Source organism: Calypte anna, chromosome 19, assembly GCF_003957555.1.
Source record: "Calypte anna isolate BGI_N300 chromosome 19, bCalAnn1_v1.p, whole genome shotgun sequence".
In the NCBI taxonomy this organism is placed as follows: Eukaryota; Metazoa; Chordata; class Aves; order Apodiformes; family Trochilidae; genus Calypte; species Calypte anna.
Window position 1 is genome coordinate 9221127 of NC_044264.1, and position 23888 is coordinate 9245014.

Here is a 23888-nt window from a genome sequence, read left to right on the forward strand (position 1 = left end):
AAATTCCTTTCCTGGTGCTTAAGGATGATGAAAACTTTCATAGCCAACTAGAAACCTGTCTTCTCCCTGCAGCTGGATGCCAATAAAGACAGGTTAAGTTAATAAGTCTTGTGGCAAGGGAAGAGGTCTGAAAGGGAATTCGAGCCTGGTTACTGTTTCTATGTGGCATTATTAGAGACATCTTAATACCCCACTGGAGTCCCTGTTGGGTGTTTGGAGTTGCTCATTTAATCACTTGTTGAACTCATGTGCTAAAGAACCCAAACATTATCTGTGACCAGAGGTGTGCAGAAGCCATAAATACATCTGCATCTCTTTTATCCACATCTTACAAATCAGGGATGTTCCAGGTACTCTGAAGCTGGCAGACACCTCTAGCCAAACCTTCCACAGTGCCCAAACCTCCTGGTGACTGACCTCCTGTGCTGGATGCCCCTCTGTCAACAGACAGATCTTCAGGTGTTCCTACATCATTTTACATTCCAACAGTTCTGCAGATGTTTCTCTTCATGTTTTTAATGGTGTTTGCTCATGTCATATCTTTTAAGCTGCCTGAAGCACTCAGGAACTGAAGGAACATTATCAGCCTCCTCCATACTTTGCATCTTGCAGCCTGTGAGAAACAGGAGAGTTAAGAGCTTTCCATCTTATTAAGTTTTTAGGTCTCTCTGTGAATTAAAACGGGGATTGTTAGTGGGATGTTAATAAGCCCAACCCTCTGCTGCTTCTTATAAAATAAAATCTGTAACAAGTTGGATATCAATTACTGTTGAAAATAATTTCACTCATTTTGGTGTAATGCAAACTGTGATAAGTGATATGTCTTGTTCACTTCCCTCCCCCCAGTGAATTTGCCCACCATCTTAGTAACAAGTAGAGAAAGCCTGGAAAAGTATGAAACTGGTAGACCTGTGTCAAAAGGTCAGCAGTGGGGAATGTGGCAGGGCTTGCATGGGATTAGCAAGATGTGCAGAGAGAGGCACTGAACGTATAAGCCAAACAGGAGCCACCATGAAAAGGCAGGGAGAAAAAATACATTAAAAAAGGGAGAGGTAGGACAACTAAGAACTAGTCTCCAAATGGAAGAAAACAGCCTGAGGGAGACAACCTGGTAAAGAAATGCCCATCAAGACCAGGATGCCTTCAGGGAGGCTGTACAGAACCTGATGCTTTTTTTCAGTTAGATATAAAGAAAATTAACTCCTGGGAAAACCCCTGGTGTTTCAGAGAACAAGTGCCAGCCCCCTTGCACACAGCTTTGTGCTGGTGAGACAAAACAAGGAGCATGTACATCTCCTTCTGTGTTCACCCTGTACCCTAAGTTCCCAGCTCTGCCCTGGGCATGCTGCAAGCCCTCCTCAGCAAACAGCTCCTCTCCTGTGAGGGTTTTTTTTCTCTTTGCAATAGAGAAGAATAAAATAAAGTCATGAAATAATAAAAAACTGTAGAGGAATAAAAAGGGATTTTCCTCTCTTTGCAATAAAGAAATAAGATGTCACAAGAAAGGGTTCTCCCAGACTTTTCTCTGGACAGCTCAATAGGGAAAAACTTCTGCCCTTTTGTATCTGTGCCTACGAAGAGGATGGAAAATAACAACTGGTCAGAGCAATGGAGGCTCAGAGCCAGGAGGCTGTCTGCATCAGGTCTCTCCCCTCTCTGAGTCACAGCACCCTCAGTTTCAAAGCCTGCCTTTATGGCAGAGGCTCCCTGAAACTTGTATCTGCTTTCCCTTTCTCCTTTAGAAGATTTTGCTCTCTGCCTCTGGTACTTGTCTCTGTACAGGGGTGCCAGGCTGGCCACAGTTCCCAGTGCAGTAGTGCCACTGGGCTGGCTGCCTGCTGTCTTCTGGGCAAGTGGTGTGTGCCAGGCTTGCAAGGGGTAATGAAGTTCAGTCTGCTGGTGGTATTGATGTCTCATCCCTCTGTTGTCAGAGGTGCCCTTGCTGTGCACATCTCCACTTGCATTTCCTGCCTCTCTCCCAGCCCCACACCCGTGTCCTGCATCACACTGCCTTCTGCCCAACCCTCTCTGCAAGAAGGGTGGCTCCTGCTTGGAGTATTTTTTAAATGTACACTTAACATTTACTTGAGTTAATGGATTTGCCAGTTTTTCAACTTTTGGGGTATATATAATTTTTTGTTTGTTTTATTAAAAAGGTAAATTCCCTTCCAGCCTACAGAATGCAGCTGGCAAGAGAAATGGCTTCCTTTCCCTTTCTTAAAACACTCTGTTATACTTAAAATAACCAACCCAAAGATGAACCGCCCTCTTTACATAATGGGTTTCAGTCTCTTGTATTGATAGTCCAGTGAGGTAGCTGTAATGAAACACAGGCTCTGCTGAGATAGGCAGAAAGAAGGAAAAAAAAAGGAGTGTGTGCCATTTCATTTCTGCAATGTTCTGATTCCCTCCTACCAGCCTGAAAATGCTAAACATGATCCTTTGTCTGGCATATGGGGATTTGGAGAATTGTTGCTAATTACTGCAGTTGTGCTATCCAGCTTAACTAGCTTAAATAATATATTAAGTGCTTTTATGATCTTCCACAACTCACTGGAATGCAAAGAGGTGCATTTTATGCTGTTTACTTTATGGCAGGCATAAGTTACATAATGTTATTCTGCAGAGGAAAAAGAAAATCGTATTTTTTGTTATTTACTGCTTGTATAATTCACTGCCACAGCTCTAGATGATGAAGTCCTGTTGTGCTGGGTGCTCCAAAGCCATCTTGGCCTTAAGAAGGTGGAATCTAACTGCAGGGAAAGAGGTCTTGGATCACCACAGGGAATGGTGAGGACACAAATGACTTGAGGTGCCAGGCTAGGACCTCAGGAGACCACTGGTCAAAGTGCTGCTGAGTTTTTATAGGTCTGATGGCAAAGGCAAAAAGTGTGGGGTCTGGAAGAGGAACTTATTTTGGGAATATTCCCACTATTTTAATTGAGATTTGATATGAAATTACATCATAGCTAGAAGTGGGAGTATTCAAGCAAGGCTCTAGATTAGTGCTCATTCAGAAAAGGCATCGTGTCCTTCTCAAGAGTCCCTTTTTTACCCCTCCTCTTTCTTCTTTGAGCAATAATTGTTAGTCATCTGATTCCACCCAAATTCTTGCCTCAAAAATCTTAATTTTCCATTAGCTGCTATTGTATCTAATGTTTATAGAACATGTGAGACAAGCATGCTGTGAAATGTCTTCTTGTTGGATCTGGTGTGGTGAATAATTATGGAGTGGCTGAGCAGTGCTAGTCAGAGGCTCCAAGAATCTGGAAAGACACATGTTGGGGGACACACACATAAACCACAAAGGGAATTAGTGATAATGATGAAAAGATTGGAACATTCTGACCTATAATTTGGTTTAGTTTGACACAGCTCTCTCTAAGATTGCAAGGACTGGGAGAATATGCTTGTAATTAGCAGTATTTCACCTATTTGAAATTAAAGCACTGTGCAGGCTGTGTAGATTAGCAAAAAACAGGGGTTTGTCTGATTTCTTTATGCTACTAGCTTGAAAACAGGGAGGTGAGAGAGTTGTGTTAAATCTTCAAATGCAATTTTGCAATTAGAAGACTGGGGAGAAACGTGTGATCTGCAGACCTTCAGTTTCCTAGCTGTGACATAACAGCTACCTTCATTCTTCTGATTTAATAATCCTGCAGAGGAGCAAGCAAAAAGAACTCTCCAGGCTGGCTTCAGTAAATGGAGGAACTGTTACAATTATCAGGGTATGGGCTGGGAGAAGAGTGATTTTTATTGGTATTAGCTGGCTACTGTTTGCAGAAGGCTTTGGATGTTATAAAGTTATATATACCTAATGCTAAAAATTGGCAGATTCTGGGAGATAGGAAGCATCATTTAAAGGCATTTTCTGATTGGTGACATGGCAAATTTCAAGGTCATACGTGCACCAGCTTGCAGGGATGCACAGCTGGTACCTCCTCACTAAAACCAGCAGACTCAACTAGATGGCTGTTAGGTAATGTGTGGGTAAAAAGGGAAGGATAAATTGAAAACACCTGAAAGTGGAAGAAACAGCTGGGAAGTGATAAGAGAAGGAGAAATGAGAAACTCTTGCCCATCAGTGTGGTGCCCAAGTGCTTTGAAACAACTTTAAATTGCTCCCTTCCTTGAATATATCAATTTTCTTTTTAAAGCTGCAACAATTTGGCAACCTCCAGCTACTCTGAACTCATCTTCTATTGCTAAGAATATGCTCAAGAACCCACTCAATATTCCAAGCCTAATTTTTATTATAATAGCTGAAAGGAACTGCCAGGCCAAATGCTCTTCTAGGAGTTGCTGGGCTTCTAACCAAAAGGAGAACAAGTGCCAAAGGCTTTTATGGATCCTTTGACAGTATGTTTTGTATACTAAAAATACATGCAAATACTTAATATAGTAGTAAGTGGGCAAATTTTGGGTTAATTTTTAAGGCTTTACCTGGCTGCATGGATAGAATTGATCCACAAAAATGGCAAGCCCTAAAGTTGAAGGAGCCATTTGTCCAGCAGTGATCTGTCATGTTTAGTTTGGAGAGCTGACATCAACAGCCACTGAGTGTTGAGCTGAAATGACAGGTAGACAATCTGGTCATCAGCATCCTGTTGTGGCTTACTGCTGCATACAGGGGAATGAGGTGTGAGGTAGTGGTTGGAGCAGATGGCAAGCCACTGGACCTTTTTTGTTGTTTTGGTGGCTTGATCAGCAGTTCTTCATTGAGTCTCTGGACAGATTACAGGCATGATACTTAGATAATGCTGCTTGGAAAAGAACTTTGAAATCTTTAATTACTATCATTAGCTGTTTCACAGCATAAAATACAGGTCTGTTATTTTCATGTCTTTTTTTTAATCTCTGTAGGGAGTCTGGAGTGTCCTGAAGCAGGGAGGTGTAACTTCTGGATCACCATCAGTTTGTGCATACACATCTGTGTGTGTAATTGTCCAGAGTTCTTTCACTATCTGTGTTGTCAAAGTGTTGAACTGAGACATCAGTCTCTTGGCAGTGCCAGGAAGGCTGGCAGGTTCCTCTATTTGGGGATGTCCTTTGTTCAGTGTTTGAAACATGTGAAGCCTTAATTAAGCAAATAAGATGCTTTGGCTTTCCCTTCCAAGATCTGAAACAGAATCAAGGGAAGTGCAAGGATGTGCCAAATGACACGATGGTGCTGGCTTCATAGTTTTTGTTTTCCTCTGCTGTCCTGCTGCTCTGAGATGTGCTTTCCATTGTGTCAGCTGCTGGCAAAATGTTCCATGGAGTCCTTACATGTTTTATGCTTTGCTCTTGCTTTTTCTATATACAACAATCAAACAGCAAAGATGTTGGAGACCCTGTGTGGAGCAGCTGTTGAGCTGAGAAGAAAGCAGCTCTCTCTTTGAAAGGGAAAGCTGCCCTGTTGTGCCACAGTGGTAAGCTGCTGCCTGCTGAGCCTCGGGTTTGCTGTTGCACTCTGGGGGCAATCCAAGTGTCCTCTTGCTACAATGCAATTTGGACTTGTCTGAAACTGAGTAATCATTAGTCACTTCTTGCAAAGACACTCCTTTCTTTTGATCTGCTGTTATTAATTATTTGCACTTCCTCTTGTCACAACATTTTTTTTTCTTTGCTGCTGAGGATGGAACTGCAGAGGAATCCTTTGCTTCCATTCCAACGACACAGTGGTTTCTGTCTACATGAGAGAGTACAGAGTTGCTTTTATCAAACACATTTCTTTTTCCATTGTTTCTTGATGACAGATACTACTCTTAATTTACACAGTGACAACACTTTGGGATGGGAGATCTGCATTCCCATCAATCATTGTTATGCTGATAAATCATAGCATGTCTGTCTTATTGAATGACATGCTTCTGGATTTAGTTCTGTATTTTTTTTTTTTACACAGTTCTTTTTTTTTTTTCAGTGCTAGCAACAGCCTTGCCAAAGCTCATCTGTTCCTTTAGCATTCACTCCAGCAGGCTGATTAATTCTATCACGCTTTCTATCAAACAGGTTGATAGAAAATCAGGAAGGATGTGATATTTTAAAAAATTCCTACTGGATTACAGCTACCTTGTGACTTTCATTGGTTGTTGCACCTTGTTACTTCTGGCTTGGAAAAATGTCAGCAAACTACACCAGGAAAAAATGGATTTTTACTGTTCTTTGTGGGCCTCGAGTGTGACTGTGTCACCCTTCCATGCAGACGGAAGAGGACACCAGGAGTGGAGGGTGCTTTATGGTGTTTTCTGCTGTGTGTTTCAAAGGCAACTGCAGTAAAAGTTGGGGGATCACTTACAAATCTTAAAATAGCTGAGACTGCGGGTGATGCACCTCATTTTCTCTGGTTGTGTAGATCATGCTATTAATAACAGAGCTGAAATTATGTATTGAGCAGTAATATGAGCAGCAACCCTGAGTGGCTTTAAAGCTGTCACAAACTCCCTGAACAAAAAAAATCCACAGGGAAGTGGCTCAGCAAAAATGTTAATTAATTCTCTTATAAAGGGGTGACATAATTAAACAGAGGTAACCCACAGCCCAAATAAAGCCTGTGGGATGCTTCCACTTCCCTTGCTGTCTTTTGCTGCAGAGGACTGGGAACTGCTGTCCTAACACCTCTTCCCAGATCTGCTACAACCTGATCTACAGGTACACTGCTTGCTGTGTGGGGGACTGCACTGTAGCTCTCCTGTCACTGTTGCCTGTGTAGCAGTAGCTGTCACCTCCCTGATGGGGCAGAGGGACACATTGTTCTCTCCTGTCTCCCCACCCTGCTTACCATGGGGTTGGCTCATCAGGAAAGAGGAAGGTTTGAAGTGTCTGCTGCTGGGAAGTAGCAGGGGACAATTGCCAGCCACGGGTGTCACAGAAAGCCTGGCTGTCACAGCAGAGGTTTCAGGGTGGGTGGGGAAGGGCAACTGCTTGAAAATCCAAATTGGCTGAGAGTCCCCTGGCTTACACCACACTGCAGCCCTGGTGAGCACTTTGCTCATTAATAGGTTTCTTCAACAAGAGGGGTGATTACTGGGTTTGCAGAAATCCTGATTGAATATTTGTGGTTAAAAAAGAAACACAGCATTTATTAAAGATAGGGTGGGGCTTCCTGGGAAAGATAATGTTAGGACTCACTTTTTATCTGCTGCTGCTATCTACAATTAATTTATTAAAACAGAATTCTGTAAATGTAACACTATTTTATAATTTCTTTTCTTTTCTTTTTTTTTTTATTTTTTCAATTCAGCTTTGACCAAAAAAGCCATTGCCTTTTCCCCTGCAACGTTCTGCTACAAAGTTCATGCTGACAGCACTGTGGGAGTACAGTTTATATGGTAACAATGTGACATAGGAGGGACCTGGTAAGAATATGTTGGATTTTTTTTTCCCCTGGTTCATATAACTCTAGTGAATGTCATCCTCTGACTACTATACTGAACCACTTGTTTCCTAGAAAATGTGGGATGTGATAAAAGTTGCTATTTGCATATGTAGTTCTGTTGTTCTTTGAGGAAGTCTTTTGTATTTCCCCCTCTCCCTCTGATAACAGCAGAATTAGACTGGCAGAAAACAACTTGAGGTGTTTTTCTCATTCATCAGCTCATTATGCTCAGAAAGATAGGAAACCATTTAGCTATGAACACTGCAGGCCTGCAGTGAACCAACTTGTGCCCTGATATCTCTCCCACCTTCTGCTCTTTTCAAATATTTGAGATGTGCTTCACTGCTCTCTGCTCAGCACTGGCTGTGGAGCAGCAAGGGGTGAAAGTTGTCTCATGTTTGTGGAGTGCCTGGTACAGTGTGTCTCAGGGCTCACTGGTGGCAATAAATGTAAATTACAGATGCTAATCAGCTCCTGCAGTCCTTTACCCAGTTTCTTTCCAGACTGTGAAGTGAGGATAATTCTGTTAGCTGTGCCTGTGCTGGAGAATTGGGATCTACACTTCAAAAGCACATAAATGTCTTGGAAGAGTAAATCCAACTACAATGAGTAGGACTTGTCTGACCAGCATCCACTAACCACAAATCCTTGTGTTCCTTCTCTGTGGGCATCTGAGAAAAGATTTCTACACTGACTGTGATTTTCTTTAGGTTTGGCTTTTTCCTTAAAAAAAAAAACCCAAAAACAACCCAGAAAAACTCCCATGTTCTTTCAAGTTTAAATGCCTGGGGTGGACTTCCCCTTCCTGCCTACGGAGATTTGAGATCTTCTGCTCTGTCTGATCTTGGCCTTTGACATGAGGTTTCCTATTAACCTGTCAAATTCTCATACCCTCCTGATACTGTGTTTTTATCTGTTGGGCCATCGGTTTCTATACACTGGGCCTAGAAACTGTATTGTTGGTTCCTGTTTTTAGTGAATTTTCACTCAGGAAATCCCAAGGATTTGCACTGCTCTTCTCAGAATTGCTTCTGATTCACTGCAATGGTTTCACAATTACTGGGTTTATCTCTGCTGACTTCAGGCCTTTTCTATGCAACTCCTTCCACCTTTTACTTAGCAAATAACCTGTGTGATTTCTTCCCTTTCCCTGGTGGCCATGTGGACTGCCAGCCACCCTCCTGGTGACTGATCCCTGCTCTGCCAAGAAGGCAAGGTTGCTGCAAACCTCCTGCAGCTTCTCTGCAGCAGTAAATGTCTGTTTTTTCCACAGACACTTGACAATGATGCAAAGACACTTAAAGATATTTGCTAAGTGCTTGTGAATTACTTTCTGATTAGCAAATAATTAAATGACAGTGATCAGGACACGTGGCCAGTTACCTCTGCACTTACAGAACACTTCCACCAGAAGAGTGGAGCTCAGTTCATCAAATACAAGTCTAAATTCACTGTATCTTAAATTGATTTACCTTTGACATAACATTTTAAATAGGAGCAACATCTATAATCTTATGCTTCCCAACAAGGTTTCATTAAAAACTCACTGCCAGGTCTGATCCCTGGTTAGCATACAGTGTCCTATCTCTAGGTCCCTATTTCAATGCCTTAGAGAACACGTTTAATTTAATCTGAACAAAGTCACTGCCATCAGAAGCCTCCACTCTGATTTTCCAATCTAGAGTATCTTTGTTATTAAATTTGGTGCAAGCCATGATATGTACGATGGATCAAGCAAATTATTTTAAAATACTCTTCCAGAAGAACTCAACTGCTTTTTTTTCAGATATCATTTGAATTTCTGGGACGTAAAAGAGATGTTACTTCAGTTTGAATTTTTTTTAAATGTCACACAAAAAAAAGCAGCAGAAGCCTAAAAACTTGGCTAGCTGTGACAAGCAGCGAGCTTTAATGTAATTCATATTTTAAACCATTTTTGGGATGAGGATTTTTAAAAATATGAATTGTTAACTATCATTATTAACCATAATTCCAATTTATTTTCCTTCCTCCAGAGAAAGGGACTCCTCACTAGAGGTTTCTGCTTCCTCATTGGCATCAAGTACCAAGTTATCTGTTTGTGACTGTACCTTAAGCTAGGATGGTGGCAGGATCTGATCTATTATTATAATTTTTATACATTTTTTATGACTGTGCAGGTAAGCCACTTGTCAATAATAATCCAATAGAGACTAATAAGCTCTGCTGCCTGAGAGCAGGGTTTGTGCATGCAACAATTTAGGTTCTGTCAAGAGGTAGCAGGTAAAAATGGAATGGGTTTACAAAATGCTTTTGAGGCCTCAGCTGAAAATTTAATGGTTATCTTTACTTGAAGAAGTGACCTGAAGCTGGCATGGATGGAGTCTGCTAAGAGTTGTTGGAATTATGTTCTTGAGAGAGGGGCAACTAGAACAGCTTAATTTGTCAAGTTGTTTTGAAAGCTGAAAAAGAGATAGATGGGCTTCTGTAAATACACAGAAAAGGAGGGCAGTAATTCATCCACGTTGCTGTGTGGAACTTGAGTAGATGCAAAAGGTGAGGTGAGGATAAATAGCCATGGTGAAATTGGGGTGAAAACTAGAAGAAAATGGTGTGGAGCTGTCTCACAACACCATTGTAGTTGCTTCCTGCTCTAATTGCTGTCTGTAAGGGCTCTGCCAGTTTGGGTCTGGCTTTCTGCCAGTGCAGCTTGTTCCAAATGAAACGGGACTCTCTGTATCTTTATCTTGGTAATTCAGAGGAGCAACCAAAACATGAAAAGGTTATTACTAGACAGGAGGTCACACTGGAATACCACAGCAAAGCCAGGAATTAAACCATGTTTCCTCAGCTATGAATTAATACTTTAAAAAACCAATTGGCCACAAACAGAGCGTGACACAAGGAATGACATCCTTAGGGGCTGGAATACTTCATTTAGTCACAAGATAAAACCAACTTCTCCAGCTGTTTCCAATATTGGCAACTTAAGCTTTTGATTGACACGTTGCCATGTTTGTTGAATTTGTCTCTCAAATATTTTAAAGAGTTTATACTATACCTAAGTTGAAAGCTGCTTGGGTGAGGGGCTGTATTAGAGGAGAGCTATCTAAGCGTAGCATAGGATTAAGATTATATAAGGGAGTTTATATCCTCTTTAAAATGTGTCTAACAAGTGGCTGGTGGGTCAAGTATGTGCCCAACAATTTCATTTGTGCTTTTAAAAAGCAATTAAGCTCCATCCTCACCCCTATAGTCTATATTCCAGAGAGGCAAGAGGTCCTCTGTGAATAAAATTCAGATGATGGTAGAACAAAAAATATAAGGAGGATTTAAAAAGCTTAATTAATCTGTAGTGTCTTTGCACTTCAGTGGTGTTACATGAGGAGAAATTTGGCCTTCAAGCTAGCAGCTTCTCTGTAAGCAGCATTCCTGGCTTTGCATATCAGATATGAAATTTGTTTGGAATGTTTGCTATAAAAATACCTAATCATGAACTTACATCAGCGTGAGAGTAACTTCAGCTTGACCTTTCTCTGGCTCTGATGTGGTAGGATTATTCTGTACAGCACCGTAACTGAGGGCAGTGACTTGGGACTTGCTGTTTTCACAGGCCTTGTTTCTGTGCAGAAACAATCCCTGGAACGAGCTGCTGCTGGAAATCAATGTTTTCTTTCAAACTCCCTATTTTCTGCTCGGGAGTGACTCAGGCTATGTTACCAGGCTTAATGTTGTAACAAAGCCATTTGGGAAATCCTCCCCTTTGTCTATAAGCATTGGGCTGAATACTAAAAGCAAACATGCTAAAGAAACAGCAAAGGCCAGAGGTATTTCTGACCCTTTTACCATTCAGTCCGTGTTTCTGTTCCAGGCACCGAAAGGACATTTTAATGGCACCGGAACTTCCTCCTGTCACTCCGTACTTCTCCTTAGAGGACTTTCTGAGGAAAGCCCCGATCCTCTGGGAGGTATGAGGGGGGTTGAGAGGCTCAGGCAGAGCCTACAGACGCAGCGGGCTGCCGGAGGGGGGGTAGAGGCCATTTCTCCCGTTCTCACCTCTCCCGTGCCCACCTGAGGGGAAAGCGCTGACAGTTCTCAACTCCCAGACTGCGAAGCGCTGAGGGCAGAGCTCTAACCTCGGGGGAGACCGGGGGGGCACCCCGAGACGCCTCTCTGGGGCATTGCCGTTGTCCCTTTTCCCCAGGGAGAGGCAGGATCCTGGGGGGATCCCGTCAGCCGCTTCCCCCCCCCCCCCCTCATCCCGGGCTCCTCCTGAGGGGAGAAGCGACCGAGCTGCGCGCGCGGGCAGCTGGGCGGGAAAGGAGGAGGAGGGGTGAGGTGGCGTCACGTGACGCGGGGCGCTCTTCCCCCAACCTTCCCACACCCCCCCAAAGCCCCCCCGACTCCGTTAAGGAGGGAGGAGCCGAGGGGGGGGGGGGGGGGAGCGCGCACCAGGGGAACAGCCCCTCCTTCCCTCTTTTCCTCCCCCCTCCCCCGTATCACGTGACGTGGCGGGCTGGGCGGGCCGCTTCACGTGACCCCGCCATGGAGGCGGCGGCGGGGAGGGCGCGCGGCCGCCTCCTCCCCCCGTCCGGCGCTGCCCGCCCCGCCCCCCCCCCACCCCCAGCCCCCCCCTCCCGCCCTCTGCTGCTCCCCCGCAGTCGCCACAGGCACAGCCCGGGCTCCGCGGCGCCCAGCCGGCCGGCGGGGGAGGCCATGGACTGAGCGGCATCATGGGCGCTAAGGAGTCCCGCATCGGCTTCCTCAGCTACGACGAGGCCCTGCGAAGAGGTAAAAGGGTGGAGTTGTGTGTGTGTGTGTGTGTGTGGGGTGGTGGTGGAAGGGAAGGAAGGGAAGGTGTGGGTGGGGGGGGGTGGGGAGCGGAGCGCCGAGGGCCTGCGGGGCGGGGTGGGGGTGTGAGGCGGGAGGGGAGGCCCCCGCGCTGCTCCTGTCAACGGGCGGTGTCTGGCGGCTCCGCGCACCACCATGACAGACCCCGGCGCGGAGGCACTTGCGCCGTTTCTCTACCTCAGGCTCCTTCCCCGCCCCCTTCCTCTTCTTCCTCCCCCCTTCTCCCCTCCTTCCCGTGTTTATTGATTTATTTCTCTCCCCTCCCTCAATAATGGGGCCTGCGGGGGGCATCTCCTCTCCCCGCCGCCTCCCCCCCCATGGCACCGGGGGCCGGTAGCCCTCAGCGGGGCCGTCCCGCCGCTCAGCCCGGGCCAGGGGCAGCCGCAGGGCTGGTGGTACCGCCAGACCCTCCCGGCCCTCGGCCTCGCCTTTGCCTTCTCGCTCCTTTGCCGGTTCTCCTGGAAAACAGCGTTGGGAAGATGCTGCTGTGACAGGACCCCGCTCCTCGCCCCGCGCTGCCCCGCAGCTCCCGGCTCTCCCGTCCCCGCCGGCTCCTCATGTTTGCTTGTGATAGGGAACAAGCATCTCCATCGCTAGGATGGAAGAGGAACGTAGCTTCCTTGGTTTAATGTGTCTGTGTCGCTGCTTTAGCCCGTTTCTAGATTTCTCGTGGAGAATTTAAAGAGGAACTAGCCAAGGCAAAACATAAACAAGCGAAAATGCTTGCAGCTGCAGGGCTCCAAGGCGACAGGCAAGCTGCACCCTGTCAGCTACCTTGCTCTGGACCTGATATCCAAGTCCAAGGACAAAGAGGGACAGTAATTTTCGACTGTAAATGGTTTGCAGGGGAGATAGTTTTTCATAATTGTGGATTCATGTGTTGTAGTAGAGATAGTTCAAGCAGTTCACCTGTTTGACCCTTGAAGCATGGATGAGATTCATAAGCTCCAACCAATACGTGGCTGCCTTTTTTATTTCTGCTTACACCTGAGAAGCTTGTAATGACTGGTAAGGGGAAACTGTGAGGAGGCATTGAGTGTTAATTGAAGGAGAAACAAATTTATGTGCAATGGGATCTCTGCTGAATTTTTTTTTCTACAGTGGAGTCACTGAAAGATGAGATGTCACATAGGAGATGGAGCAACATACTGTCAAGCAGAAGGAACAAATATGTTTCAAACAAACTCACTTTCATTACTAATTTTAAACCTAAGAGCCTTGAAGAATTCTGCTTTTAGTGAAAGCGGTGTATGTGTTTTTAGAGGAGCTAGAGTCAAATGTAGCTTGGTAGAAGTTTGAATTTGAGTATAACAAGAAGCCTTTGAAATTAGCTTCTTGGTGAAAAATATGTTCATTTGGTCAAGATGTATATTCTGAAGTTCATAAATAGGAAAAACCAACTGTTTTGCATTTTAAATTTAGATTTAAACTCATATACTGCTTCAGAACCAGGAAGTTGATTTGGATGTTTCATAATTTGAAGCTTACGTGACAGAGAAATAAGTTTGATTTTTTAGAAGTTATTTAAAATTATTTCTTGTACAGTAAATAATATTTTTCTTTGATGTTATTTTATCTGCATGAGGCATTTAACACTGTTTTTCTGTGGGAGAACAGAAAGGTTGTTTTAAGCTCTCTACTATAAATTGGTGTTTTGCTAAATAACTATGTTGTTTACTTAGCCAGTGAACCATTGTATGTATAAAACAGGATAGTTGTCAAAACACTGTTTGTTAGGCCATTCTTACTTGCACAGAACTGTGCTGGTCCTTGTGGCTTTTCTGTGGATGCAAGCAGCACTAATGGATAAACATTAAAAAGAGAAAGCAAAGTATATTTATGCTCAATTAGTTTTGCTTTCTCTGACATTGTGTCCTGGTCAGTAAATTACAATCAAGTTTTATACTGTACAAGTTCTTAAGCTGTCAGTTCTTTCTATGGAGTGGTTACAGTCAGTAGTAAGTAGTTAACTATTAATGTAGAAGTAGTAATCATTCAGAGTGTTGTGATCATATTTTTGAGGCACTAATTTCAATGTCAGCTCAGAATATCTGGAGAAATGCAATGGGTGCTGCTGGTTCTGTAAGCTTCAGCAAAATAGGGCTGGCTTTTCAGCTGTGAATGGCTGTGATTTTATTTACTGCAATTTCATTTTGGGAGTAAGCAAAGGTTGTGAGGGTGAGGAGAGTTTTTGTGGTTAAAGGCTCACAATATAAATAGCTGTAGCTAAAATGTAACTTCTGTTCAGAGGGGTGAAAATGTGAGAGCAGTCCAGTGTTAATGGCCTTTTTCACCCTTGGACATGAGATAGTACTGCAGTTTAATTTTTTTATGCTCACTGGCACAGGCTGCACTGTGGATGATGTGGCCATGTGGATGGACACGATGAAGTTGTTTTGTGTCCACTCTTCTGTGCCTTGTTGCTCTCCCTTTTATCCTCCTGGCCCTGTAAAATCCAGTCTGGTTGTGTAGTTTGGGAGTGAAAAGCAAGGGATGCTATTTCAGGCCTCTCTCTCTTCTGTTGTTATGAATATTGCCACATTATGGTTATCTTATTTATAGTAGCCAGAGGCACTACTTTGCCTCTTGCTGTGGAAAAGGGATGGGTTCTGGTGAGAGCTCTTCCTCACCACGCAGACCTCCTGAGGATGACTTCTCTGTGAGGAGGTGAAATTCATGGACATTATAGGAAAGGTCATTGTAAGTGAAGTAAAACATGTGCTTCATTCCATGAGCTTATTGGTTATTTTATCAAACTGAGATTGTTATGGCATAAAATGATAATGTTGCTCTTAAATTCTTTTGGGTTTTGTTTTTTTTTTGTTTTTTTTTCCTTAGCCTTAAGCTCCAAGAGCAGTAATTTTCTTCCTAGGGCAGTGCCAAAAGTCAGGCAGGCTCCCTTAGCTCAGTCTCCCTCTGTGTTTTGGTGTCCCAACGTGTGCCTGGGATTCCTGACTCCTCTGCTACCCTCCTCTTCATCAGGCAGTCAGGCTGCTTGTTCTTCCTGAGGATTGCCCAGTGTTAAACCTTGCCTCATGCCAAGGAGCCAGCACTCTAAAGCCTGCCTTATCTTTTGCTTGTTCTGCTGGCAGCCTTGACACCCAGTTCCTAAAAGGGCTGGGTTTGGGCCAATAAAATTTTTAATAAAGAACTTTCTATTACTGTTATCTTAACCCCAGCACAGCAGCTCCTGCACTGTGCTGTTTTGTGTACAGAATATTTTAATTAAGATTCCCCAGGAAATAGAGAGCTACATGGTATTGGTGGCCAATTTATTTCCCATTCTGAGGGACTGTTTTCCAGTGACTGTTAACATCCTTGTTTTATGTAACTTTTAAAATATAATTGCAGACTGAGGATAAATTTATGCAGGTACTTGAAATCTGAAATTATACAATCTATAGTCAAAGTTTCTGTGAATGCTGCTTAGAGCAGGTCATGCTCAGGCCATTTTCAGTTTATGTATGTTAAATATTCAGTCAGGTAACCACTGAAACAAAAGAAGTGTCAGTGAATAATCAAATCTGTCAAATTTGTGCCAGAGGGGAAGGTGGGGTTTTCTTTCTGCTTAAAGCAAGGTAAAATTTTAGTTGCTTATATGCTGGGATGGAAGAAAAGGGAAGTGCCAAATGTCAGTGTGGTCAGTGAGTGTGCTGTGTGGAGAAATGAGTGCTGCTGATAGACCCATTTCATTGTGCTTTGTTTTGCACACAGAGATTTCTGAGTAAAAAGAGCAGAAAGGAAATAAAAATAGTGCTGCCAGTCAAAATTGTGCATGAAATCAAAACGCCAGCTAATACTGAGGCAAAACTTGCAGGTGTATCAATTTCACAGTATTTCCCTCTGGGGAGGTCATGAAATAGTAATTTTTGAAGATGGTTTTCTTCCCTGTTTGTGTATCTCAGAGGTGCTACCCGTTGGAGAATAACAAGCCTGTCAAAGCCAGGAAAACCTGCTTTAATTCACAAAAAGGTTGGTTAGTATGCTTTGCAGTAATGACTGATGGTATGTGATGGGCAGAGGATAAATCTTGCTAATGACCTTTTGTGTCTTTATTGAATTTGAAAAATAGCTACATTTGTTTTATTTAAATCAAGGCATATATAGCTGGTGTCTGATCATTAACATCCTCGAGCGTGCAGATGTAATAAATCTGACAAAGGGATGATGGAAAACTTGTGTGAATACCTGGTGTTCTGTTTGAGGTTGTCTTCATCTCAGCCTGGTGAAAAAAACCATGGGCTTTGCCCTCGAGCCCATAAAAAACTGCCTTTTTAGTATTCTAGACCATGAACATTTTAAATCCCAGATGTGTTTTTAGGAAAAAATGATCAGGGAACCATTTTAGTGGTTTATTCTTTTCTCTCCATGTGCCTCAAAGGCAATTGTTCTACTTCCCTTTCTCTCATACTTGACAGACAGAGCTAGGACACCATAGGTGGAAGTTCTTCAGGATATCTTGTTTTCTAGGGCTTTTCCTTCTGCTTAAGGAGCTTGGAGTTTTCAGATGCATGTGATGAGAATGCTTAGATGCCTTTTTTTTCTTTTTTTTTTTTTTTTAGCTATCAGAATGAATAGCATCCACTGTTGAGGCAGTCTAGATTATACAGCAAGACTTGTGATGTCAGCCAGTATTTGATGGCTCTAGGGCTCTGTCATATGATTAAAGCAGGTATGAATGCATAGCTTCACACTTCCTGTTTATATATCTGTAGAGCTGCAAGTTGCTGCTCAAATTCACAGAGCAGTAATTATTTCACAATTTTGGCATTCAGTTCTGGTGCTTGTTTTGGGAGGATACCTCAGTAGTCTCTGCTGAACATGTACTACACTGCACAAGTGACTTGGGGAATTCTACTGAAGCTTCCACAGACTGATTGATGAAGAGGCTCCTGTTAGAAGAGAGGTTACCTCTCTAATTCTTCACCTGCTGAGCTGCAGTGACCACTTTCTCTTCTTTTACTTCAGTTTCCAAGTTTAGAGAAGTGGAGTCGGTGGTTTTCAACCTCTTCTTCCTTATAACTGCCCAAGTTATTTTCTACTGGAAATGAGGAACATTTGTGTAGTGAACTAAAGTCAACAGACAGTAAGTTTCCTTTCCTGAGGTGCCTTTTGTGGCCTTTAGAAGTTCTTTATAAAATACCAATTGAAAACCTAGAGTTTAGAGGAAAACATTGCTGCTTAGGCTTCTGTGAGTGCTGTGGTTCTGAGGGAGCTGGACGTGTATTCTTTAGTGGCTTTTTAGTAATTTTTAGGTCCAGCTGTACCAAGCATTGCAGTAACGTGGTGAGTAAGTGTGAAAATGTTGGATGTGCACAGAGTGCAAATCTGATAGAAGAGGATTTAAGAACAAAGGTGTTTCATAAACAAGAAGCAGTTGAACATCTTAAAGCAAAATGCCGTCAAAACCTTGAAATTCAGTAAATGTTGGGAGTCCTTCTGGCTTTTTCACTTTTGACAGGTGAATTGTGTCTCTAAATAAAAGTAGCCTCTCAATATATGATGTATTTTTGTCCTGTCAGCATGGTAGTAGAGAGTGAAATGAAAATGGTCAGGAAAGCTGCCAAATAAGAGTAAATAGATAATATCATTCCAGCCATGGTGGCTTGAAGTTAAAGGATAAGCTGAACAAATCCTCACTTGGCTAAATATCTGGATATAAGCTAGCACTATGCTATGAGGCTATTAGGTACTGAATGTATTTTCTTATATTGATGTAGACTAAAACTGAATACTCGAAATACTTACTCGTTTTATAGATTATATGCCTGTATATCTCAAAGCTCATGTAACTCTCTTCTTGTTCTGCTTTATTCCATGTATTTTAATCAATGGAATCAGCTATGGTTGTGGTAACCTCTCTCTAATAAGTTTGTAATTTTTATGCCTGTAATAGCAGGCTTTTTTTTTTTCTTCTTTTAAAAAACTTTTTAAATACACATACTCAGAGAAAGTTGTTAAACTTTCCAACTTAGAGATGTTCAAGACCTTCCTGGACCTTGCCTTCTGCAGTCTTGTCTTGAGTGCTGACCCAGTTTCAAGTGCAAGGTTAAACCAGGTGACCTGAAATACTTCCCAACCTGATAGATTCTATGAAATATTGCTGTTCATCTTCAATTTTGGAAAGCTTTGTTTTTGTGAAATACAACGTCAGGGTCCTGAGTCTGCTTGTCAGTGTCCTACAGAGAAAATAAAACAAGACAAAAATAGAAACTGGGAAGCTTTTCAAAATTATGTGAAGCATCTCTAATGAAATGTGAAAGGAAAGAAAAAAAAACAAACTCAAGAGGGGGCTACTTCAGTCCTGTTGTACTTGACCTGTAACACTATCAGGCTTTCTGGCTCCTGGCACTGAGGGAGAAATAAGTAAAGCAGCCCTCATCCCCTTTCTTCTGCTTAAAGGGAAGCCAGCCTGTTATCTGATTTTATAAAATAAGGCATTCAGTTCTCCAGTACTCAGAAAAATGAAATCACATTAAAAAAATGAGCCTGTGGAGGGATGACAAGCTTAGTGACAAAAAACCACAGCATTAGCAAGTGAGGTGATTAGGTGAGGCATGATATGTCTGTTTAATTCTAGAAATAAAGATTATTGTACAGCTGCTTCTGTGTGATAGGACTGATTATGATTTTTCTGTATTTGAAGAAAACGTGTTGCTAATATCTGTCATTTAGAAAATGTCAGAGTATCTTCTGAAAATCAAGCATATTTTTGGTTAGGTTGTGAATTCATTCGTTCGTTCCATGTAATTTGGTATATGGGGACTTCCAGGTATGTCTAATGAGTTGTATGTCCTTGAGCTCTTGTCATGGCATCTGTATGACTTAGCTACTAATTATTTTCAAAACGATCCTGCTCTTTTTTCATCCAAAAAGAAATTAAAAATACAGTGAGCATACAGTAAAAGAAATGGAGGAGGGGCAGAACAAGTGTTACGTTTTCAAACACCAGAATTGTTTCTATTCACTGACATTATTTCAAGGACTGCTTAAATCAGAGGTACTTAGTTGAGTTATTTAACAGTAGTTATTAATTTTCAAGATCTGCTCAGCAGGGAGCTGTGCATCCAGCTGAGTGTGACTGGGGCAGGTTGGGTGCTTGGGTTGAGAGCTGCAGCATTGCTGACTGGGAGGGACTGGGAGTGCACCAGGAGATGTTTTGGTGGAGCCTTACAGGGTAAGGTGATTTCCTAGTGTAAGTTTCTCTATAGGAAAGAAAGATCTGGAGGCTAATTCTAAATAAGACTTTAAATTTTGAAGTATTTTTAAAACAAGTTATTTCATTTGTTACATTGCTTGAAGCAGTTGCCTTTTCTTTAAATTATACTTAATCTGAATTACTGTGAGTATCCATTTGATATTTGAAGTATTGAAGGACTACAGAAAACATCTTTTAACATTTAATTTTCATATGAAAAGGTCATTTACATAATGAGACAATGAAGCCTTTGGGCAAAGATGAATGTGACAGAAGAATCCATTAAGGTAGATTCTTCCGAAGAGTTTGAATGAGCCCAATCCACAAACCTTTGGATACTACCTTATTGCTAGCACTTACTGGAATAAAAATACTCTGCTTGCCTAAAAAGTGGCAAAATCCTAATGCAGGTCCTCTTTTGTGATCTCTTCAGGGATGTGGTATTTTGTTAGTGGTGACTGTGCCTATATAGCTTCAGTGTTGTCAGCTTAGCTGTGTAACAATACTTAGCATTTCTCTTCTACGTAATGATTTTTAACACCTTGAAACTTTCTTTGCTTAGTTTAGAGTCTCAATTGGACCTGGAAGTTCTGAGAGGTGATGTCAGCAGCCCAAAATAAGAGATAATTGGCATTCTGCATAGAGATGTATTCTCCATCCTTTAAAAATAAAACCTACTACAAGCCCTTTGGAATTCTTCCTCACAAGCTATGTTTTTTATTCACACTGTATCTGCCTTTTTCAAGCTAGTCTTCCACTTGTCATCCACTCATACAGTTTAATTCATGTTAAGTATTTAATAGGGAATGTATGCCTATGCTTCTTTTGTGTTTTGAGTTGATCTTCCTTATCTCAGTTTATGGAATTGCTCAGGTTTTGTCCTGTGGCAGACTACTTTGGCAGCAACTCTTGAACAGAAGTACTTGAACAGGTTTATTCTACTGTCTCAGTGGAACTGTGTAGATGATCATAAGACTGATTTAGCTGTTTACTTGGAGTTTTTTTGACAGCTGTTTTAAGTGAGCAATTTTACTGTATTACTTGGGAAAATTTTACTTTTAAAATTCTGAAACCTTGAATGAAAAAAATGTGGAAGAAACCTAAGCAGAACATGAAGTGCCAGATTTAATAATTCTGTAGATGCAGAGAAAAAGAACTGAAAGTATTGGGACAGTAATTATGAGAACTTCAGTTTTGCAGATTAAATTAGTTCTAAAAATGAACTTGAATATGGCATCATTAATCTATTCTGGGCTGAAGAAGCACTTCCTTTCCATCCATCTTTCTAGTTGTTCGGTGTAATCCAGAAACAAAATCTTATCCTGCACTGGAAATTTCCTAGTGTTGTCAAGATGATTTTTGCCATGTTTTCCCTGACATTGTCATATGGTTAAAGCCTGAATTTCAGTGAAATCATTACAAAGGTGGATTTGCACTTGGTGTAGCTGAGGCAGCATTGCTTTCAGAAGCAGCTTTATGGTTTGCTGTGTACTTTGTGAGGATGTTAATGAAGATGGTTATCAGTGGAAAAGCAATCTAAGAACTTTTTGATCCCTGTTTTCTAATCTGGCTGCTAACAACGTCCCTTTTCCTAAAGAAGTATAATCAATCTTTTTGTCACTAACAAATTCCCCATTTTTTTGTGTGTTACCTGCACTTCAGGGTTGACTTCTAATCACCTTGCTGAAGGAATAGTTGTGCAAATGTGTTGTGTAAACTCATCCTGTTCTTTACACAAGGAGTAGGCACTGTAGATAGGCTAAAGGAGGAAGGGGCCATAAATATATGTACAGGAACCCTAACATACATACTCAAGCTGTGCTGATCAGCTAGCTCAGTGTGTTTTCCCTTCTCCAGCCTCACTATTTATTTACTCAGAGCCTCTAGAAGGGTAGCAACACCTCATCTTGGAAGAAAGGATGAGTGCTCTGGCAAGGGGCTGTGTGCCCTGTGGTTGATCAGGGCTAGAAGTGGTTTGGTTCAGTCTCTGAGGATGAAGTGATCAGTTCTTTAATTGATAACACCAATTACTTCTGTCCCTACTACTGCAGCCCATTTTACTTCAATTTGCAGCTGTAAGCATGGTAGAAGTTACTTTAACCAACTGCAGAGTTTTCTGATTTTTCAGCTTTTTTCAGGTGTCTTCCCTGGCTTACAGGATTGGATTGGTAAACATATAAAAGCAGGCTCCTTTAATTCCTGAGGATATAAAATACAGCCAGTAAGATTTGAGTACTCAGGTGGTGGAAGGATTATTTCACTGCTGGGGCTATTATGTAGTAATTCCTCCCCACACTGCTCCGATGGGGAGGGTTGTCACAGAACCTGTCCTGATGAGCTTTGCTTGAAGCAAACATCATCCTAACAGCAGTGTGACAGTGAGTGTGCCCTGGTGGAGATACTTTACAGATGGATAAAACAGGCTAATAATACTTAATGGCATTCTTTTTGAGGGTGGTAATGGGGAGATAGTAAGCTCTTTGAAGATTAAAAGCATCACATAAATGCTAAGTATTCATGTTACAGAAAATTGGCAAATCCTATTGTAATAACAAAATCTTCCACTCTCTGCACACAAGATGTTAAACCTTTGATATGCATTATGGTTTGGTCTAATAGAACCAGGGAGAGCTTTATGAACCAGGATGAGCTATTGCTACCAAAAAGCAAAGAATAAATAGGAGCAAAAAAATGCAACTGGATTGAATAGTTTGATTGTTATTTTTTTTAATATCGAAACTGTGTTGCTGGTACCCGTAAATATTGGTAAATGTCATCAGAAGTTTAACCATTAGTGAGATCCACTCTATAATTTGAGTAGTGCCATTTTTGATACTCTAGTTAGGAAAGATGCCCTGAGAGTGGATTAATTTTTTTGTCTGTTTTCCCCCAAAATATTCTCCAGTGGATTCCTTTCTGGCAGGGGTGAGTGGGTGTGGAGGTTGGCTTTTGAGTCATAGCTGGTTCATTTGTCTCAATTGTATTCTGCAGTGTGTTCTTTCTATCTGGGGTTCTTCCCAAACATGTTTTCTCTTCACTTGCAATTTTTACCTCTTTGAAGCTTTTTAGTAATTGCTTTGGTTCTTGACAACTTCATAACCGCAGCCATTAAGTCAAAATAAAGACTAATGAAAAAAGTAATAAAATTTCCATGTATAACTAGGATGAAGATTCCTGTGGGAAATATTGAGCAAGTGATTACAGGGAAGATAATTGTCTGGTTAGAGAATTGTATGCTCTGTGAGGTTGATATTGAACCTGTAAAATTGTCCCTTTAAAATCAAAATATTAGAATTATTAAAACCTGAGCTGGAAGTCAGAAGGGGCTTGAGTTAGGTGAATTTTGTTTGCTTTCTGAAGGATGATCAAGTTGTCTGTTTTATTAAAATTCAGGTTTGGGTATTTTTAGTAAAGAATAAATGTGATGTTTTGCTGATGGTTGCAAATTGCTGTGTATGCTTGAGATCTGCAGGGCTTTTTTGGTGTTCTTCTTGGAGCACTGGCATAGCAAACTGTTTTGCATCCACTAGTGATGTTGGAAATTCAGATTTTGTGTGTGTTTTCATAGAGTACTGTGGGCATTCTGATGCTTCCAGTTATAGGGAAAAGTACCAACTACTTGATACATTTAAAAATACTTCAGTCAGATGAGCTCGAAGTTTCTTGACCCTTCACCTTAACTGAACTTTTTATCCTCTCTTATTTTTTCTTCCTGCTAGTTCAATAATTTGTCTACTGCTGTGATTTTCAGCATTCTTTACATTATGGTCTGTTACTTATATTTGCCTTTTTTTGAGGGGGCTGTAAACTAGAATGGATAATTTTGTTTCATGTAGCCACATGAATGAAGTAATTTAAGCTTTTGAGACAAAGATTCTGTCGTGTTTTTCATGCTGTTCCTGCTGCCCATACTAATGGAAGTGATGATGTGTGTGTTACTTCTGTGAATCTGGTATAGATGGAGGTTACCAAACCAGTGATTTGTTTTCAGCAGGCACTGCTTTCCTCTCCTCTTTCCAGAGAAAGAAAACAGATTTGTGCCTTGCTTCTGTGTCTGGTTTCTTATAGATGGTGCTTGTGGCTGTTAGTTCACAGCAGATACTGCAGATTAACCCCACCTCCCCTCAGTTCAATATTGGGGTTCTCGCTCTGGTTAAAGCAGCTCCTTGGTAGTAGCATGTAGTATCTTAGATCTTTATCCAGCATCTGTCTGGTGTAGACTAGAATTTGTATTCCCTGGAGTATGGTAGTGTAGTAGTATGGTAGTGTTGAGACACTAAGACATGGGGAGGTTAAGTATCTCTTGCCTGAATATTTCAGGCAGTATTAAGAGTTCAAATGCTCTGCTTTTGTACTTATTGTATCCTTTTGAAAGCTGCATTTTGTATCTCATCTGTACGACCACTGCATTTTTATGTATGCCTGCTTGGATTTTGAAGAGTAGGGGAAGCAGCGTTATAAAGGAAGGTATTTTTTGTGGTTTGCCTGACTTTCCTGAGA

General features: G+C 41.8%; 1 protein-coding gene and 1 long non-coding RNA gene across 5 annotated transcripts in view; one reads left to right on the forward strand and one right to left on the reverse strand.

Moving 5' to 3' along the window:
- Positions 1-423: 423 nt before the first annotated feature.
- Positions 424-11719, reverse strand: LOC115599369. The gene is made up of 3 exons (XR_003988356.1): positions 11186-11719; positions 4444-5671; positions 424-613 (listed from the first exon to the last, which is right to left on the reverse strand). It is a non-coding gene; the product is annotated as an uncharacterized LOC115599369 (long non-coding RNA).
- A 257-nt stretch (positions 11720-11976) lies between these two features.
- Positions 11977-23888, forward strand: part of USP32 (ubiquitin specific peptidase 32) — a 54225-nt gene continuing 42313 nt past the window's right edge. For all 4 annotated transcript variants that reach the window (XM_030462240.1, XM_030462241.1, XM_030462243.1 and 1 more), the window contains exon 1: positions 11977-12130. In XM_030462240.1, coding sequence (XP_030318100.1) covers positions 12073-12130 — 58 coding nt within the window. In that variant the 5' untranslated portion in view covers positions 11977-12072. The remainder of the gene's footprint in view (positions 12131-23888) is intronic.